At 36.6% G+C, this 22,568-nt stretch overlaps 1 protein-coding gene across 2 annotated transcripts in view; it reads right to left on the bottom strand.

Moving 5' to 3' along the window:
• Positions 1-21,111, bottom strand: part of LOC136849864 (glycoprotein-N-acetylgalactosamine 3-beta-galactosyltransferase 1-like) — a 33,945-nt gene extending 12,834 nt beyond the window's left edge. The window contains exons 1-2 of one of the 2 annotated variants that reach the window (XM_067123353.1): positions 21,029-21,111; positions 182-978 (exon numbers count right to left, since the gene is read on the bottom strand). In XM_067123353.1, coding sequence (XP_066979454.1) covers positions 182-321 — 140 coding nt within the window. In that variant the 5' untranslated portion in view covers positions 322-978; positions 21,029-21,111. Of the gene's footprint in view, positions 1-181; positions 979-20,701 lie in introns of both variants that reach the window. The other variant, XM_067123352.1, reaches the window with a different exon arrangement.
• Positions 21,112-22,568: the final 1,457 nt, after the last annotated feature.

Consider the following 22,568-nt stretch of genomic DNA (forward strand, 5'->3'; position numbering starts at 1 on the left):
CTCATTAATTCTGCAAAAGGAATTCACGTACTCATTAATTCTGCAAAAGCATTTTCAACTGTTACGTGATTGAATTCTAGGCATTAAAACAAAACAAAAAATTATCTCTGTCCCAGTCGATCCTTTACTAAGTCATATTTCATAGATGCGACGTAGTTTTAAAAGACTTTAGATAACCAACCTGTAAAAATAGGCGATTCCAGCAACATGAACTATCAGGACACCGACAATTAAGCCCAGCAAAGCCAACAAGGCAACTGTCACCTTTTTCATCTTCACGACTCGTACGATACCTGACCAAGACATTGCCGCTATGTTCATTTGATAGTCTTGCAATTCTCAGATATCAGTGGTTGTTTTCAATCTCTCTCTCAGATATCAGTGGTTTTCGCTCTGTTTTTTTTTTTTTTAAGGAATATTCCGTTTTTTTCACATTTTTATGTGTAGGCGTTGGGACTTCTAGTGGCTAAATTGTCCCACAAAAAATATATATATATTTTTCATCTAGACATTTTTCAGGCTTACGTCTCTTTTAATCGAATCTGTTTTTTTTTTTTTTTGGACAACAAAATCTATCACTTGCGCAAGTTTTTTTTTTCCTTTTTAAATGAAAATCTTTTAAAAATCTTAATTCAGGAATTTTTCTCTTACTCCAATTGCCGTTTTTTGTACAGCAAATTGTGTAACTTTTTATTTTTTCCCTTTTCAAATGAAACAAATTTTTTTATCTAAATAATTCAGGATTTTTTTCCTTTAATCCAATTGCCGTTTTTGGTACATCAGTCTCTAACACTTGAACCATTTTTTTTTTTTACTTTGTAGATGAAATGGTCTTGAAAATCTTAATGATTACATCTAATAATTCAGGAGGTTTTCACTGAAGGTTTCAGTCATCGAAGTCACGATTTTAGAAAAGGCATTTCAGGGCTTAACAGTTTCTCAAGTTGAAGACGTCACTAGAAGGTTTTTGTTTCATATCTGAAAGAAGATGAGTCAGAATTATTAATATAAAAAATGGTTATGACAGTATTATGAATAATAATAATAATAATAATAATAATAATAATAATAATAATTGTATTCTTTAATTATTTTTTATTATTTATATTTTATAATAATAATAATAATAATAATAATAATAATAATAATAATAATAATAATAATTGTATTTAATTATTTTTATTATTTTTATGATTTTTGTTATATTTTATTTTATATATATTTTACATTTTCTATTTTCTATTTATTAATGATAATAATAATTGTATTTAATTATTTTTATTATTATGACTTTTGTTGTATTTTATTTTATATATATTTTAAATTTTCTATATATTAATAATAATAATAATAATAATAATAATAATAATAATAATAATAATAATAATAATAATAGGTCAACATTGATAGTTATTGAATGTTTGCCCTTGTAGCTTGCTTGCTTATGTTCGAGATCTGTCCATCTATCTATCTATCTATATATACACATATATAGTTATGCAATAGGTTCTTGCAGCTGAACTTGCAACTCATTCTTATGTTACCATTTCGTACCCTGCCAAAAACACTTTCAATGTATTGATAAACCTTAATTAGTGTCGATAAAGGAACTGAGGGGAAACCATCACTATATATTTAAAATGAAAAATATGAAAATAACACAAATACATGATTAACCATTCACAAATAATACAACAACCCATGAATTACACCTGAACACAATTGTAATTTGAATTACACCTTTTGCATACACATAATGTAAGTGTTATGACAACCAGCCTATGGAGTATGTGAACCTGAGTAATAAGTAGCATACTTACTATGTTTAGCATACTTGACAATAATGTTAATTACCACACTTGACAGTGATGTTTACCACTCTTGACAACGATGTTTACCACAATTGACAACAATGTTTGCCACACTTGACAACAATGTTTACTACAATTGACAACAATGTTTGCCACAGTTGACAACAATGCTTACCACAATTGACAACAACGGTTACCACCCTTGACAACAATGTTTACCACTCTTGACAACGATGTTTACCACAATTGACAACGATGTTTGCCACACTTGACAACAATGTTTACTACAATTGACAACAATGTTTGCCACACTTGACAACAATGTTTAGCACAATTGACAACAATGTTTGCCACACTTGACAACAATGTTTACTACAATTGACAACAGTGTTTGCCACAATTGACAACAATGTTTGCCACACTTGACAACAATGTTTGCCACACTTGACAACAATGTTTACCACAATTGACAACAATGTTTGCCACACTTGACAATGTTTACCACACTTGACAACAATGTTTACCACAATTGACAACAGTGTTTACCACAATTGACAACAGTTTTGCCACACTCAACAACAATGTTGACCACTCTTGACAACAATGTTTACCACACTTGACAACAGTGTTTGCCACACTTGACAACAATGCTTACCACAACTGACAACAATGTTTACCACTCTTGACAACAATGTTTACCACAATCGAAAACAATGTTTACCACACTTTGCAAAGTTTACTGAAGTAACCCCACTCGTGAACAGACAAGTGAATCTGATTGTAAAAGGTCTCCACTTAGGAAGTTAAGTAGGCAAAAGTGGAGGAGACGACACTTACTTTGAAAAGTGTCAGTAAAGAGTAACTCTTGTCACCAGAGGTCTCACGAGGAAGCTACTGATATCACAGAAGTCTTAATAATTAGTTATTTGCGGATTACGATTATAAATATGATTATAGATACAATTACAGAGAACATTGACATATATAATATACGCAGAGACCTAATTTAGCAAAAGGGTGAAAATGAACGTTACGCCAAGGAGAAATAATCCGGTTATTTGCGTATTTTTATACTAAATGTTAACAGGACCCATATGTGATGGCGTATGGATGCGATTACCCATAGAGCGTACTACATAGAGCGTACATAGGCATCACGGAGTATAATTCGTTCAGGAAATGCCTCGTTACAACTTATAGATGGAGACCAAGCCCTCCAGAAAAGATGGAAGTCAAAGGTTACCTATTTTATTTATTTGCATTTTTACGTCTAAGGTTCTCGTTACTCGTTTTTTCCTTAATATTTTTCCGCTATGATTGTCATTTGACCTTGTGACCTTTTGGCGTAGATGGTGATTCCCTTGAGGCTCCGTAGGAGAGGTGGGGAGGTTAGTGCTATCAGTATATCTCGCGCGGAGTTCCTTAGGCCGCTAACTGCAACCCCTTTCATTCTCTTACTGTTTTCTTTCTTCCATCTGACTTTCCTCAACCCTCTCCTAGCAGTTGTTCCATAGTGCAGCTCCGAGGTTTTCCTCCTGTTACACCGTTCAGACCTTTTTATTATGAGTTTCCTTTTCAACCCTGAATGACCTCGTAGGTCCCAGCGCTTGGCCTTTGGCCTAAATTGTATACACCAATGTCAGTTCCCCTGAGGCTTAAGTCTGACACAGTCAGCTAAAATTCTTTAGTTTTAGAGAAGCATTTCAGACAATTTTGAGTTTTCGTATGGATTTGTGACTACAATTATGCGTTTTTATATGGAATTTTTGATTTATTAGATTGACAATTTAAACTGCCAATTAATGTTATAAATAAAAAAAAATAAGTTACCCTAGACTGGCTTTCTAGACTAAGCATTTATATTCCAGACTGCTCTTCTAGACTAAACACTTACATCCTAGATTGCTCTTTTAGACTAAGCACTTATATCCCAGACTGCTGTTTTAGACTAAGCACTTTTATCCCAGACAGCTCTTTTCTAGACTAAGCACTTATGTCTCAGAGGACTGCTCTTTTAGACTAAGCACCTACTGACGCTCAGACCAGTGGAATTATCATACTCATTTCACAAACTCCTCTCTGAAAGCGTGACTTCAGAGGCAGCAAGGTGTCCTGGGCTTTTATTAACCGAAATATGTCCACCAATCGACCGGGAGATTGTTTTTTTATTCCCTAGTCATCGGATTCCTGTTTGTGCCGATAACGCTTATCGAACTCGCTAAGTGTTATAACGTGGTAAAGACATGCCATATTTTTTTTTATGGTGGCATGCCTGTGTGAAGTGAATACCTTGTTAGAGAGAGAGAGAGAGAGAGAGAGAGAGAGAGAGAGAGAGAGAGAGAGAGAGAGAGAGAGAGAGAAATGGAAGAGTGATGTTTTTTATACTGAATTCCACCACAGCATCATTAGCGATTAAAACACGACTTGGCAGAAGGCATTATATATATAGCATATATATATATATATATATATATATATATATATATATATATATATATATATATATATATATATATATATGATATATATATATATTTTATATATTATATATATATATATATTATATATATATACATATATATATATATATATATATATATATATATATATATATATATATATATATATATATATATATATATTTAGTATATATAATATATATATAAATATAAATATAAATATAAATATGTATATACATACATATATATATATATAGCTTAACTTTTTACCCTATTTTTGTTCTATCTCTTACGTTATCACAATTTCACCTTGTCTCATTCCTTTTACTGTATCTCCTTTCATATTCTCTTTCTTCCATCTTACTTTCCACCCTCTTCTAACGATTGTTTCGACATAATTTCCAGCGCTGAATGACCTTGCAAGTCCCAGCGCCTGGCTTTTGGCCTGAAGTTTAGATACCAGTCCCAATTTCAATACCAACTTTCACCATTCTTTTTTACTGTATTCAGTATCCGTACTTCACTTCCATAAAGGGAAATTGGCTCAGAAAACTCTTCAAACATTCTGTCATTCGCTTGAAAATGAACTGAGACCCAGCTACCCTCCTTGCTCCGCCTGCCCTGTGCAGATTATCTCTCCTATCTCTCTCACATCCTATACTTTTATTCCTTCTCCAGTCATTTTATCACCACATTTTCCTGGCTTTCGTTTGCCCTCACAACATTCATCTCAGCTCCTTAATGTTACGAAAACTTGCGCTGGTCGCAGCGGCAACGCCCGTGGGGGTGGGGGCGGGTTCGCCGTCGGTGCACTGTAGGCGTTCCCACTGTTCTTGCAGCGCCTCGGCCCCTAGCCAACCCTTTCGTTTCTCCCATCTTGCTTTCCTCAACGCCTCCTAACAATTGATTCATAGTGCACCTGCTTTTGAGGTTTCCTCCTGATACACCTTTCTCAAACCTTTTACTGTCAATTTGCTTCTTCGCTGAATGGCCCAGGTCCCTATACCCATCTCATGACCACTTCTCTTATACCACAGAAAACCTGTAAAGATTGCTTGTTTGAACTTCTCTCATGCTCCTTTCGCAAAAGACATATTAAGCAGTCAAGAAGGGTAGCACAGCCCTGGGCTGAGACCTACTTTTACTCCAAACCAGTCACTCACGTCTAAATATTCTGATTCGTATTTCAAAGAGATAGAGAGGAAATTATTAATATTAACCTTCACATAGAAATACACATTGTATGTATTTATGTATGTATATATGTGTGTGTGTATTATAATGCGTATATATAATATATATATATATATATATATATATATATATATATATATTAATTATATATGTGTGTGTGTGTGTGATTTTCTAAAGTACACCATACTTTGAAAGAACTGTACCTTTATATGGTTAGTATATACTTAACCATTCTACGCATATGACAAATCCATCCTGTCAAAAAAATAGAAGTCTAGCTGATGAGGGCTGATGGTAGGACCACCCTAAAAACTTATAACCCTGTTGACGACGATGGTAATGGTAGTGATGACAATGATATAATGATAATGATGAGGGTGATGATGGTGGTGGCTCGTTCTATTCCACATGAATACTAAAGTTGGTGACAATATGATCCAGTATGACGTTTTCAATCTGAATAAAACCAACCGTTCGATATACGTGCAAATTAACGAAGAGGCACAGAGGTACCTCTTCCCGTGTGCACGGCAGCCGTGCGAAAACGTACGCCCGCGCATACGAAACTTCACCAGCAGTTACTGCCGTATACGTACACTGATATCTACGTTCACTTATATCTTTACGTTTATTATTTTAACGTAATTTTAGTGGTGGTTTTCAAGTCACGCAGAATGCATAGCTTCCATTTTCTAGAAGTTTTCAGATATATATATATATATATATATATATATATATATATATATATATATATATATATATATATATATATGTGTGTGTGTGTGTATGTATGTATGTATTTTTTAAACAAAGTCGTTCACTAGATACTCTGAACGAAGACGGTTTATTTCGCCCACAGATGAACAGTTCACAGCTGCTACAGAGCCCAGACCTTACTGCTCATACATACTGCTGAGGGTAAAACGATAACTCTCTCTCTCTCTCTCTCTCTCTCTCTCTCTCTCTCTCCAAATCCTCTTCTCAATCCTTCTCAACCAAAATTATATTTTTGACGACTATAGTCGATGCAGCTTGATTTAATAAATTCTCTCTCTCTCTCTCAAACACGTCGAAAACATACAGCGTGTTACTCTAAGTCCAGAACAGTATAAGCTGAAACACTCATGCAACCATTATGATAAATTTATTCATTATTCGGAGTTTTCTGGCGTCACAACTGGTAAGGTCACTGCCGCCGCCAAATTTTAGAGAAATTTTCGTTTTCGCAAAAGGTAGGAGCTTCTGGGATTTTAAAAAAATGTTATACTAATGTTTGTCGCAGATTTCAATACAGGGAACACTTGTGAAAGTGCACATTAAGCAAAAAACATTTTGATATTAATGTTTGTTGCAACTTTCAGTAAAGCAAAGCAAAAAACATTTTGATGTTAATGTTTGTTGCGACTTTCAGTAAAGCAAAGCCAAAAACATATTGATATTGTTTGTTGCAACTTTCAGTAAAGCAAAGCAAAAAACAGTTTGATATTAATGTTTGTTGCAATTTTCAGTAAAGCAAAGCAAAAAACATTTTGATATTAATGTTTTTTGCAACTTTCAGTAAAGCAAAGCCATAAAACATTTTGATATTAATGTTTGTTGAAACTTTCGGTAAAGCAAAGCAAAAAAACATTTTGATATTAATGTGAAAAATAGTTTGATATTAACGTTTGTTGCAACTCTCAGTAAAGCAAAGCAAAAAAACATTTTGATGTTAATGTCTGTTGCAACTCTCAGTAAAGCAAAGCCAAAAACATTTTGATATTAAAATGTTTGTTGCAACTTTCAATAAACCTAATGTTGTTCAGTCTATGACTGTTATAATGGTACAGGATTCTCTCCCCCTACCCCCTCCTCCAAGTCCTTAATGAATATTTATGATAAAATCTCGTATCCTGTGATTATGTGAATATATTTTCTCTCTGTCGTGTCTTCGGGTATAAAAGAAATGAGTTAAAACTCTTTCTTATATTCATTTCCCACAGGTAATGCTGCATTTCCACTTTTTTTTTTTATTGTAAATTATTCCCTTTTTCCTTCCCTCCTTCCTGCGCCTCGAATAATCCTTCTGTTCAATTCGTCTTTTCTCTTCTGTTGTTAAGGTCGTTTTCCTCACTCAGTCCTCCGCTCTTCCTATTTGTCCTCCCCTCTTCCTATTTGTCCTCTTCTCTTCCTATTTGTCCTCTTCTCTTACTATTTGTCCTCCTCTCTTACTATTTGTCCTCTTCTCTTCCTATTTGTCCTCTTCTCTTCCTATTTGTCCTCCCCTCTTCCTATTTGTCCTCCCCCTCCCCATTTTTCCTCCTCTCTTCCTATTTGTCCTCCTCTCTTCCTATTTGTCCTCCTCTCTTACTATTTGTCCTCCCCTCTTCCTATTTGTCCTCCTCTCTTACTATTTGTCCTCCCCTCTTCCTATTTGTCCTCTTCTCTTCCTATTATGTCCTCCCCTCTTCCTATTTGTCCTCCCTCTCCCCATTTTTCCTCCTCTCTTCCTATTTGTCCTCCCTCTCCCCATTTTTCCTCCTCTCTTCCTATTTGTCCTCCTCTCTTACTATTTTTCCTCCTCTCTTCTTGTTTTTCCTCCTCTCTTCCTATTTGCCCTCCCCTCTTCCTATTTGTCCTCCCCTCTTCCTATTTGTCCTCTTCTCTTCCTATTTGTCCTCCCCTCTTCCTATTTGTCTTCCTCTCATCCTATTTGTCCTCTATTTAATTCTACAAGAATCATATTTTATGTTTACTTCTGGAAATCTGTACCTAGTGACTATGCTGTCTGCGCCCAGTTAAATGAATAATAATAATAATAATAATAATAATAATAATAATAATAATAATAATAATAATAATAATAATAATAATAATAATAATAAATAATCTGCAGGCTTCAAGAAAGCGATTAGCTTTCTTTTTGGAAAGGTAATTAGGAAAGTCTATACGGAAAAAGTACTTTTTGACAGAGAGGCCTATTAATTATTATTATTATTATTATTATTATTATTATTATTATTATTATTATTATTATTATTATTATTATTATTATTATTATTATTATTATATTTTGCGTCACAGCAAAGCTGGAGGTTTGGTCTGAATGTCTACTGGTCAGGCGGACTGTCAAATGCATAGTCCGTGGGTTCTTACGTACTCAAGGACTTTTGGCTTTTGACATCTTCTGCGAGCTATATTCATTATATACCATCTTTTTTTATGTCTCATCTGCGTGGTTATAATCAAGGTATATTTAAAATTCGTTATATGCTACCGTCATGTGATATATCTTCTTTGTGGTTATAATCAAGGTATATTTGATGTTCATTATATACCGTCTTGTGATGCATCTGCTGTGTGGTTATAATCAAGGTATATTTAATAGTCATTATATCCCGTCTTTTGATGTATCTCCATGTGGTTATAATCATGATACATTTGATATCCACTTTATACCATCATGTGATGCATCTTCTATGTGGTTATAATCACGTTACATTTGATATTCATTATATACCGTCTTTTGATGTACCTTCTATGTGGTTATAATCAAGGTATATTTAATTTTCATTATATCCCGTCATGTGATGTATCTTGTACGTAGTTATAATCGTGATACATTTGATAGTTATTATATCCCGTCATGGGATGTATCTTCTATGTGGTTATAATCAAGGTATATTTAATAGGCATTATATCCCGTCCTTTGATGTGTCTTCTATGTGGTTATAATCATGTTACATTTGATAGTCATTATATACCGTCTTTTGATGTACCTTCTATGTGGTTATAATCAAGGTATATTTAATTTTCATCATATCCCTTCCTTTGATGTATCTGCTATGTGGTTATAATCATGATACATTTGATATTCATTATACACCATCCTATGAAGTATCTACTGTGTGGTTGTAATGTTACGATATTCATTATATACCGTCTTTTGATGTAGTTGTAATCATTATATACCTGATGTATATTATACGCCGTCATGTAATGCATTTTCAAACAACAGTCACTTGATAAATTAATGGTGACCGGATATATTTTGGTGTGTGGGTGATGATTGACTTAATATGTTTATTTTTCATGCGTGCTTCCGTCTTCGTGCTTGAGAAAGCTGTGTGGGTGTACTGCTGTAGGTATAATTGCGCAGGTGTCAATACATGCGATCGCACCAGGCACGTGTTCCTGTAACAGGTGTTCCGTGGGGAAAGTGTCGCAAGAAGCCTTTCATGTCCCTGAGGGCGAGTGGGATTACTTTTCGTAATTCCAGAGGGCTTGTGTGCACTTAAGAAGGAAGTTGGCTTAAGCAAATTCTTTCGAAATTTAAATTTGATAATAAATAGTATTTAGTAAAGAGAAGAGAATATGTTTTTCGATTTCCAGCCAACGGAATATAAATAAATATATAAATATATTTCCGAACGTTCAACAACACCTCCTGTTATGATACGTTCCCCAAAGTTTTTGTTTCGAAATTTAAAATTGATAATAAATAGTATTTAGTAAAGAGAAGAGAATATGTTTTTCGATTTCCAGCCAACAGAATATAAATAAATATATATAAATATATTTCCGAACGTTCAACAACACTTCCTGCTATGATACGTTTCCCAAAGTTTTTGTTTTTAAAGTTAGTTTTTTGAGAGAATAATGTTTTTCGATCTCCAGCCAACAGAATATATAAATAAATATATAAATATATTTCCGAACGTTCGACAACACTTCCTGCTATGATACGTTTCCCAGAGTTTTTGTTTTTAAAGTTAGTTTTTATCTTATTCCAGAAACGCCCATTTGCAATGAAAATCTGGGCGATCAGGTTTTTGTTTTTTTTTTAACTACGCCGGTTTGTATTATCAAATATTTCAATCCGGTTGTATATTTCGCTGATTTATCAACATCACCTGTTTCTCTAAACATCAGTATTATAAAAAAGTTCTACGTGGTTTTGTGAAGTAGCATGACAAAAAGGAAGGCTGAGAGAGAGAGAGAGAGATGATTCCCCTAGTTAGCAATATTACCTGTTATCAACATTCAACTTTCTTTTGTGAAGTGTGTAGCATGACAGTAAGACAGACACAAGGGGAGAGAGAGAGAGAGAGAGAGAGAGAGAGAGAGAGAGAGAGAGAGAGAGAGAGAGAGAGAGAGAGAGAGAGGTTCAGATCAATACCATTTCTTCCACTTCAAGTGTTTCTACATGATTTCAGACTTGACACACTGTGGGCAAACTGATATATACGTGGTTCCTCCATGAATTTGCAATGAAGTGTGATGCAGCACGGATAAGGAAGTCGCGTCACCGTGGAATGTGGGTGGATGTATGAGAGAGAGAGAGAGAGAGAGAGAGAGAGAGAGAGAGAGAGAGAGAGAGAGAATATAGATTTCTGCATCTGAAATGAATAACGTACTGTTGTCATGCTCTTCTTACCAATATTTTGATATTTCCTTTTACATTTTTTCTTAATTCTGCTTTATGCCTCTTTCCTTCGTGGTTCAAAACGTAGAACGCAGGAGACTGGGGAAAGCAAAAAGTCATAATGACACTTATAAGAAAATATACTGAGCCGAATACGTAACCTCCCTACACATTATACCTCGTAACTCACTGCCTGGTCCACTAAATAATGAGTTCTCCCGTACTGGAATACCATTAAATATAAAAAAAAAAAATCTTTCCCTCACTTATTAGGTGCTCCAGTCTTTTAATATTTGATTGCATTACAGTCTAGAGTGGGCGCAAAGTAATATACATCGTCTATTGGTAATGTTGGATAGGATCCGCTTTTGTCGTTATTTATGAGGTTGTGCTTAAGACTTTCGTGTTTTGTATCGGTGATATATATTTTTTTTTTCTTGCGTATGAAAGGTTTCTTGGGTTGAAAGGGTCGATTTGGAGGGTCTGAATTCCTTTGTTTTCATTATTTATTTATCTTTGTATTGAATTTCATTTAGGTGCATTTGAATAATGATAAGCTGTAAGACCAAAATATTGACATAAAAGTATGCAAACACACACACACACACACACACACACAAACACATCACTTCCCTCTCTCTCTCTCTCTCTCTCTCTCTCTCTCTCTCTCTCTCTCTCTCTCTCTCTCTGTTGTAAACTAGACTACGTGGAGGCTTCACTGAAATATGTTTATGAACAAAATAAATTTATTTCTTTGCTTTTGTCCTTTATATCGTGTGAGTTATGAAATTTAATTTTTAAAATATACGTAAGTTTATTAGTGTCATGTCTGATTAGCTGCTCTCTCTCTCGGGGTTCAAAACAAATTTTGAACAACTTAGCCCCCTCACAGGATGACTGCCTACTGTGTGCTTGTGTGGCGCACTGCATCCGGTATAAAAGACATTTGACATCCGTTTAGTACCAACAGGATTCCTGTCTTGATGTTACATTTCATTCATTATCTCTGGTCTGTGTCCTACCTAGCTGCCCAAATTCTTGGCTCCAATTTTTGCACCTCACAGAGGGACATATCCTTCGGAGGAGCCCACTGGGAGTCTAGGAACGTGAGTCGGATATCCTATCAATTCTGGATGACGTCTTCATACGTCATTGGTAAGCCAAAAGGTTATTAAACAGATATTTTATGGTTATATTAATGAAACGATTCGTCCTTAAACATTCATGGAATTCGTATGGGTGGTTTTCTGATTTCTCTCAAGCCCAGGGTAAAAAATTATGTTGGGGGGTCCCAAACACGCCAACCACCCCCCCCCCTTACCCTGCCCACCTTTTTTGTTTATCATACCCCACGTTTACTAAAGGGCATTAGGGTATGTTCTTGCCTTGATACTGTGAACTTCATATGGCAAAGAGGTATCAACGTACCTTCATTAAAATCTCCCTTTTTGGGTACTGACACCAAGACTTGTGCTTTGGGACGAATTACTGAAATTCTGAATTAGCCATATCAAAGATAAACCGAAGGAAACTCGTAACATATTATTGTGTTGTACCCAAGGGCAATTATGCAAATTTTGATGAAATTCATCTATTTCTTGTGTATAATTCTTAATATTAAAGTGACTTCTTGATTTCAGATCTTAGGCCAATTATAGAAGCATTTTATCGCTCTAAGATTGTCTTATTTATTCTCAATGAAAAATTGACCACATCAAACTTATATTTTCCTTTTGTCGTTCACATTTTCCTCTTTACTTTCTCGGCAGATCCGGCACACGTGCAGTGACACACAAAGAGGATTTATGACCCAAGTTCACTGCAATTTCCTGCCAAGTTCACACGGAGGCAGGTGAGAAGAGTTCAGATAAACACGTCATGTTTTTTCTGCACTGTTTGCCCTTGCAGTATCGGCGTACTCGATTTCATTGCCTTGTTATTACGTTCACATTATCGAGTTTCGAGTTACAGAAATTTATCTGGGATTGTGGCTTACTGAAGAAGCGGGTTATCGGTGTTAGATTTGGCCAAGGAATGTATTTCCCGTTTTAATTTTCTGTAAGAGGAAACTATTGAGATGGGTGTTTGTCTGTCAGTCCGTACTTTTTCCTCTCCGCCTTCAGGTCTTAAAAACTTCTGAGGCTAGAAGGCTGCAAATTGGTATGTTGATCATCCACCCTCCAATCATCAAACATACCAAATTTCAGCCCTTTAGCCTGAGTGGTTTTTATTTTATTTAAGGTTATAAATTTAGCCATAATCGTGCGTCTGGCACCGCGATAGGTGCCAACAACTCAGGCCACCACCGGGGCGTGGCTGAGAGTTTCATACAGCATTATACGCTGTACAGAAAACTAGATTGCGTCGAAGAAACTTCGGCGCATTTTTTACTTTTTGGAAATTAGTTCTCGTATAGAATTTACGTTCAGTGCTGCCACATGAAGTAGAATTCTTCATTGCCTAAATGGGTAGCCCTGTAGGGCGGGGTTAGTGCCGTCAGTGCACCTCACACGGCACACTGTAGGCATTACTCAAGGTCCTTTGCAGCGTCCCTTCGGCCCCTAGCTGCAACCCCTTTCATTCCTTCTACAGTACATCCGTTCATATCCTCTTTCTTCCATCTTACTTTCCTCAACCCTCTCTTAACAATTGTTTCATGATGCATCTGAGAGGTTTTCCTCCTGTTACACTTTTAAAACCTTTTTTACTCTCAGTTCTCAATTTCCTTTTCAGCGCTGAGTGACCTCAGCGTACAGTAGGTCTCAGCGCTTGCTGATACTAAGACTTAATCATCCGAATACTACAATAAAGATTAACTTAAAGAAACGAGAAAGCAGATTCGATTTGACGAGCTTCGCTGTAATAGCTAATTGAGAGAGATTCGATACGAAGACTTAATGGTGCTACTTTGGCCTACTCCGGGGTGCTAGTACTAAACATGGCGGAAGCTCCTTGGGACGCCGCGTTTAGTACTAGCCAGCCCCTCGGGGATCAAAGTATTATATACACCCATTTCCATGCTGTGTGGTCGACAAATTACATTAATAAACGATGCTAGTACTAAACATAACATGGCGGAAGCTCAGTGGGACGCCGGGTTTAGTACTAGACCCTCGGCGATCAGAGTATTATATACACCCATTTCTATATTGTGCAGTTGACAAATTTTATATTAATAAACGGTACATCGTGTGGCCGTCTAATACTTCACATTTACCAGACGGTGTTTAGTACTAGCACCTGGGAGTAGTGATGCGTAGATAACGAGCGAAAGTAACACCGGCATCTATTCAGTAGTTCTAGGACACCCAACGCTTTCTCTCGATAACATTTTATGATTCACTGATAAGATATTCTCCGCTCGCCGGCTGGGTTCAACTTGCCGTCGGGGTTGTAAACTAGACTCCGTTTCAAAATTACCGACTTTATTAGTGATAGCACAGTCGGGGAAAGCCAGAGTGGTTTATAATAGCTCACTACTATCCATTTCAGGGACCGCGAGTCATCGTTTTTCTCAAATATCTTCCAAACTAATTATTTGATCGAAATGGTACTTTGACACAGTGTACAAGACACCTCCCGCTAATTTTTGGTAATATAGTGCATTGTCAAATGGTTTCAATTAAGGCGTTTACTCTTGACTTTTAAAGGCAAAGTCGCATGAGTCAGCTGGACTATTCTACGCAACCGAACGTCCGCTATCCTCCATAGACAGGAAAGTGGGGGAAAGTGGGGGCGGAGATGGGGAGGCCAGGAAAGTGGGTTGAGGTTGGGATGAGGAGGGGAAGGGAGAGGGAGGGGGGACGGAATGGGGATAAAGGACGTTCGAAGGCATAGTTTGGCGATGCTTGGCAACACCACGTAAGTCAAGAGTAAACGCCTTAATTAAAACCATTTGACAATGCACTATATTACCGAAAATTAGCGGGAGGAGTCTTGCATACTGAGTCAAAGTACCATTTCGATCAAATAATTAGTTTGAAAGATATTTGAGAAAAACGATGATTTCGGGTCCCTGAAATGGAAAGCAGAAGTTTAGGGGACTAAGTCACAGCTCCGGAAAAAGTTTTGTAAACCAGTTGTGACCTAATTTCACGTTACTTAGAATGTAGTATTCGTAGATGATAAGGTCTCCTTTTTTATTCATTATTTTTTGTGGCCTTATGAAAATGCGGTATACAGTGTTTTCAATAAAACAGACTCCATCAAAACAATCAGGAGAAAATTCAAAACAAGATTGAATCAAATCAAAATAGGACAAACACGAATTGTTTCTTTTTTATATTACATTAGCTAGAATTCTTTCGATCGATATTAGACTTACATTACAAAAACGCATACACTTCGACTGAGAGAAGAGAGAGAGAGAGAGAGAGAGAGAGAGAGAGAGAGAGAGAGAGTAAACTTCGTGTGTTCGAGAACGCCGATCGAGAAGTCCCCGCTACGCCTCACTTAATTCGTTCTCGTTAGTAACATTGAGTTAATAACATTGAATTAAAAGGTGCTGAAGATCGTTGCGTTATGCTCTCTCTCTCTCTCTCTCTCTCTCTCTCTCTCTCTCTCTCTCTCTCTCTCTCTCTCTCTCTCTCATTTTGTAAACATGTTGCCTGAAAGAGAGATCAGAACTCTGTGTTAATACACACACCCATATACAATTATACATAGCCTATATATATATATATATATATATATATATATATATATATATATATATATATATATATATATATACATACATACATACACACATATATTATATATATATAAAAAAATTTTCTGTATTCATTTGCAGAAAGAGATAGAGATCTAGAGAGCGAATGACTCAGAAATGCTTTTCCTACGACAATCTGCTTAAGCGAAGGAATGCGAGAGAGAGAGAGAGAGAGAGAGAGAGAGAGAGAGAGAGAGAGAGAGAGAGAGAGAGAGAGAGACTCTCTGAAAGCCAATCAACCGAATGGTAAGCTGTCACCTCTATATTGACAATGCTGGTATAGGCAAAAAGCATCACTTAGTTTTTGTCATGTTGTTTGGTCAGATTCGAATAGACTTATTACACTATACGCCTCAGAGATTTCTGGGCGTGGCACAGTCAACCGTGTCCTCACCATTATTGTCATCATCATCATTATCACCATTATCATTATTGAGCTGATACCCTCATTATCATCATCATTGGAATCAGAATCATCATTATCATCAATTAGCTGTGTTCAGCTAGGCGTGCCTGCAATGTAAATAGAGAGTGGAATGTGCATATGTGTGGGTTTATATTTCTCTCTCTCTCTCTCTCTCTCTCTCTCTCTCTCTCTCTCTATATATATATATATATATATATATATATATATATATATATATATATATATATATATATATATACAGTATATATATATATATATATTTTATATTTATATATACACATATTTACAAAGCCAACTCATTAATAGTACATCAGCCTATGAATGCCGCACTATTCACTTCCATATTCCGCGTACTCTCGCACCAGTACTGACAAATTTTCTTCCATTCTCTCCACGTGACAAAACCACCTGAACACAATGTTCCATCTTTGTACTAGAACTAACTATTTTACATCACTGTCATATATCTGTATTACTCATCCTTTGTACCCATCTTACTTTACATACAGTAGTCACAGTGCCACATGTAGGCCTAGGCTAATAAGCTAGAGCATAGGGGACTCACAGTTCTTAGGGTAATCAGTGTACTTACAAAATTTCAGAATTCGAGTTTTTATAACTCATGTCCTTGCAAAATTTCAAAATGTCAGGGGTTTTATAATTATGTGGCTTTTGATGTATATTGTAGTTTTTAAAATGGTTTGTCTAACAGTTTATATGTGTAATTTTAATATGGACTTACACTAAATAATTTATTTAGGTCTTAGTAAACTGCCCTGTAGCAATCCATCAACCGAGGTATTTTTCACCGATTTGCAGTTTTTAATTCAGACTTTTGACGTTTTACATGTCAGAAAAAATTTAATAACGATTCAGAAATATTACCCCCAAACCCACATCTGTTCCAACCATATTCTAACAGGTTAAAAACTAGACAGAAATTCAAGCCCTTTTTGGTACGCACTTTTGTGATACCTGATGTAACTTTAGACAAGGGCCTTGTAAGCTAAGCCTTATAAAGCTTAGGGCTTTACCTGGTCTCAGTTCGGCAGCGAGTACTTAGACACTTTGCGAGAAAGCTTTCAAATTTTTCCTTTATATTCCATTCAACGTGCACTCGCCATTCCCTTGAAGGGAAGTTGGCCTAACACCTTCCTTTCTTTGTTTCCTGCTTTTGACAGCAAAGATACTCATTTCTCGTTATAACTTTTTTGTAGAGCTCGTGTTTTTCTTGGTTTCCTCACCTATTCTGTGATTCGCTCATCCTCTCGTCCTGCTGACATGTTGCATACACTCCCAGATGCCTAGACCAATCATAAACTTGTATTTTTCCACCATTAGTACTAACAGTCATTCGCTCCTCTGTCCTGGACTTGCATTTAGTCTCATATATCATTTGCTTCTTCTGATATTCACTTCCAACGTTCTCTTCTCACAAACTTTCAAATTCTTTCACCAGCTCTCGTGACCATCTTCCGCACTGAGACAGCCAGACACTTACTCCAGTCGAAAACAGACCAGGTGTGAGATCCGCTTTTTGGTCTGAACAGTTCACTCACGTTTACACAATCTGCGTCAAACTTCCCTTCCATGATGAAATCGTCTGTCAACAAATTACATTATAGAACGGGGCCGTCCAAGTTGTTTAGTCTGGGGGCCATTCTTGAAAAGACAAAAGTCATGCGGGCCACCTGTGTGTATATGTATGTGTACAATATATATATATATAATATATATATATATATATATATATATATATATATATATATATATATATATATATATATATATATATATATATATATATATATATATTCCTCAGAATTTAGAATAAGAAATTGAGAAGGATTTATTTCAGGGGAATTAAAAGAAATATATATTGTAAAGAAGGGAAACATGAGTTTAGCTACGCGAAAAATCTTAATCCAAACAAAGGTATAGATTTAGCGGGAGTGCTGATAATAGCTTGACTTTATCATTTTGGAAAACTGTGTAATCACAAAGCCAAGTTGAACCAAACATTGATAATACTTTTGACGCGTAATCAGAATTGTGTGGGTAATCGTGTGAGCAGCCGGTAGGGGGTTAGTGCCGTCACTGCAGGCATTACTTATAAGGTTCTTTGCAGCGTGCCTTCGGTCCCTAGCTGCAACCCTTCTCGTTTCTTTAACTGTACCTCCTTTCATATTCTCTTTCTTCCATCTTACTTTCCTCAACCCTCTCCTGACAATTGATTCATAGTGCAACTGCTTTGAGGTTTTCCTCCTGTTACACCTTTCAAACCTTTCACTGCCAATTTCCGTTTCAGTGCTGAATGGCCTCATAGGTCCCAGTGCTTGGCCTAAACCCTATATTCAATTCAATCCAGGAATCGAATTGCACACCTTGGTTGACATAATTGGTTTTCACTTTAATTAATTCTTCTTGAAACAAATGTACATTGTTCATGCAATACAACTGACAATTTACACGCGTCTCTTATAATTGTAAGATCATTCTAATTCCGGTGGAAAAAAAAAGGAGAGAGGGAAACTGTGATCTCGGCGCCTTATTCCTAACGCAAAAGGGATAACTACAGAATAAGAATGTTAAAACAAGGCCAAAACGGAGCCCAGTTACTAGTACAGTGACTTTTACTTATTTTTCTCTAGCGGGGTCGCTTTCAAAATCAAGTGGGCCACTTTTGGCCCATGGGAATGGGGTGGGACGGCCCTGTAGTCTCTAGACATTACATCCTGCTCAGTACCCACCACATAGTATCTCTCTCTCTCTCTCACACACACACACACACACACACACACACACACACACACACACACACACACACACACACACACACAAACACTCATCAAACAATAGGCGTAATTAAGTCTGTCGATGAGAGAATAAAGCTTTACAAAACAAATATAAAGTCAGCTGGCAGGATAGAGATAGAAATGGCGCCTTAAGAGACGATTATGAAGATAAAATTGCAGTGTCAGGTGGGACCCTATGAGCACTAGGAGAGCTGGGAGACCTACATTAGACCTATGTGGATGACAAGTATAAGGCGGAGGGTGAAGTGGAATGGAGAATTTCCCAGGGGCCCTTTCCTCACCTGGCATTAGAGCAATGATGGTTTATACTGTGCAAAAGAAGCCTTAGCTGGCTATTCAAGTCACAAACAAGCTAACTCAGAGTAGACTGTACATGTATACAACATCAGTAAGGCCAAAACTAAGCACTTGGACACATTCCGTTTAGTATTATTGCATCCTGTCATGTACACGTATGCACATCAGCACCTATAGCGTTTGTCAACGCGTACTAAACCACAGTTTCAGAAAGATCTCTGGCACTGGGCAGTGTGACATCAGGGCACCTCGGCAAAATGGAGATGATGGCACTCTGTGATTCACATTCATTCTAGAGGCTTTTGCACACTAGGTTACGAAAGTCCCTTGATCTATTAACTTTTCGAATTCAATCTCGTTTCGATTGGCTTTCAAAAAAGGAAGTATAGAGTCAAAGTCACAAATACAGACCTATGCATTCGAGCCATGAAGACAGTTCACACTGCGAGACCGGCTAATCAGTGGTCTTAATTTTGCCGTGAAGTTCGGCCACATTACCTAATTACCTCATGACAGCCAAAACGCCATAATGAGGAACACGAGACGAGATATAGGTCTAGGATTTCTATCAGCGCCACCATCTTTATATCTTTATCATTCTCAGCGGCCCGTTGAGTAGTGTAATATATATATATATATATATATATATATATATATATATATATATATATATATATATATATATATATATATATATATACATACAGTTATACGGTTACACTTGGGTAAAAGATAGACTCATGTGTTACTATTTACTGATAAACATGCACTCAAGCAAAGAAAAAAAATACTGTTAGAGCAAAAGGAGCTGTTACCCCAAACCCACACAAAATATGATGCGGGCAGAATGGAAAGCATAACGAGCTCTGAGAGAGAGAGAGAGAGAGAGAGAGAGAGAGAGAGAGAGAGAGAGAGAGAGAGAGAGAGATGATTGCACACACTAACTTCCTTTTCCTGTTGTGTACAGTTACACCTAATCGCCGAATCCTTGAAATGAGGATGATGAAATGAATTCACAAAGTCAGTTTCATAATGAAAAATAAATTACAGAAACCCCACAAAATGTATTTATATATAAATTTAAATACCTAGAAAGTTTAAATGGAGTTTTAGTTGCGCTTCAGAAATCCGCTGAAGGGAGCAAAAGCCTTCTCACAGTGAGGAAACACGATTGGATTAACTGAGCGTCTGAAAAGGCCGGAATACTGACATTTCTCTATAATTTAGGGTACATCCGATATCATTTGGAGCTGAATGTCACACACACACGCGCGCGCGTGCACACACACTCACACACATTGCCTTTTGATCCCAGCATTTTCACGCCTCATTCATTGAATGTATAAAATAACATAAATTTAGATAAAAAAAAAATTACTAAAAAAATATGTATGCAAATGAATCCAAGTGAAAAAATAATTCATTAGAAAATGACCAGTTACATAGCTGTTATTACCTTAAATAACTGTTCAGATAAGCAGTCGAATCTTTTTGAAAAATGAGAAGTGATTATTTTCATCCGGGAGTGACGTCTCCCAGTTGTAATCTCCGTAATTCATTGAATTTTACTTGACTCTCTTACCTGTCGTCTTCAACCGTGCGATCCCTACCGAGGAATGGACGTCATTCGGAGTGAATACGACACCAAACCAGTTCTTCTCTGTCACGGCAAGGTAGCCAGAGCAATAGAAGTCGGTGATAAAATTCAATTCACACAACTCGCATTGCGCGCGAAGTGTTCATTTAAGCGATAACTCTCGTAAAAAGAAAGTGGCTGTTCCTGACTGACGTCTTTATAAGCATTTTAATCGCTTTAAACGCAAGTGGAGATGAACCAGTTTCGTGGAATTAAGAGGCAGAAGTGTGACTTTTCGTAAATTGTTACTAAATGAGAGAGTTTAACGCTTACGGCGTGAAAGAGATGCCCAACACAACTGACGTTCTCCCCAGAGATACTGACTGAATGAAATCGGAGAGCTGTAACTCAGACTCACGTAACAAGGTACATTGCCCTCGCGAGCCGAGGAGGGTCTGAATTGGCTACGTTTTCTTTGTAAAATGTTACTTTTACGATACTTGGAACACTTTCTTTTGTGGAATTAATTCTATGATCGGTCAAATATCCCTCTGGCTTTTTCTTAAATGTAATATTTGAACGAAACGTACATATTATTTTGGAAAAAACATGCGTTTTCGACAACTTAAACTCCCTTTTGCGTTGCCATTCATAGAAAATGGCTCCAAGCTTTTGCTCGAGCCTCATCTCAACATCATCAAGTTTTATGAAATGATCACTGATCTCACGAGTTTATTGCTATTGATTGATAGAAAAAAGAAAAATACTGACGGTAATGTTACGCTCGCTAAAAAACAAGGTCGTTAATATATGTTACCGTTGCGAAAACATAACAAAATACTCTTTGACGTTTCAAAACTCATCGAAACCGAAAAATTCTTTACCTACGAAACCAAACAACACAATAACATGAAAAGAGAGATCGACGCTTGCTAGCAATCGAGAAGGGAGCTCAAATTACGTTATAGCCTGGCAAAGAGATGATTCTCTCTCTCTCTCTCTCTCTCTCTCTCTCTCTCTCTCTCTCTCTCTCTCTCTCTCTCTCTCTCTGATTGCCATTGCAGATGGTTTTGCTGAGTGAAATCATTAGAATATCGATTACTAGTGCCATGAATAACTTTGAAGTCTCGTCTTTCAATTGACTTTGTAGTTTTCTTTGTGACTTATTGTTGCTCGTAGCAGATTCCTAATGTCTGTTGCTAGTTTCTGAGCGTGGGTTTTTGGGGTGAAGTTGCTAGCTTCATACCCAAAGTAACAGCTGATTTAGAGGAAACGTACAATTCAAAAGATGCAAAAATGAATAGGGATAGCTTCGGAGAATAAAAACAACACTACATTCGTATTTTATCTGCCAAATCCTGCATGGACATCTTGTGCAGAAAATGTCCACAAAATTAACCGTTTTATAGGCCTATACACGGATAGCTCATTAGCAGTGTGGCGAACCCGGTACCCCTTTCATACCGTGTTTTTAGCGATTTCTAGTCCTACCTACCTACGAACAGTTCCATAAAAAAAAAAAAAATTCTATATTCTTCCTTTCTGTGATAGACCTATTCTGTCTTGCATTTGGACCTAGTGTTTATTAGAAGCAATTAAAGAAAGTAAATGTTCAGTGATTTGTATAGCAGCCCAGATTTAGTACGAACTGTTCTAAGAGAGGAGGAGGAGGAGGAGGAGGAGGAGGAGGAGGGGAGGAGGAGGAGGAGGAGGAAGAACAAGCATTACATACGTTTATCAGTACTCACCCAACAGACCGTGACTGTGCATTTATCGGAGTTTTTTTTCCTTCGATCTTATCAAGATAAGGATTGAAAGCGCAATGAAGACCTAACAAGTTCTTGTTTATCGTCCTCTGGGCACGAATTTATAC

Source organism: Macrobrachium rosenbergii, chromosome 21 (assembly GCF_040412425.1).
Source record: "Macrobrachium rosenbergii isolate ZJJX-2024 chromosome 21, ASM4041242v1, whole genome shotgun sequence".
Lineage (NCBI taxonomy): Eukaryota > Metazoa > Arthropoda > Malacostraca > Decapoda > Palaemonidae > Macrobrachium > Macrobrachium rosenbergii.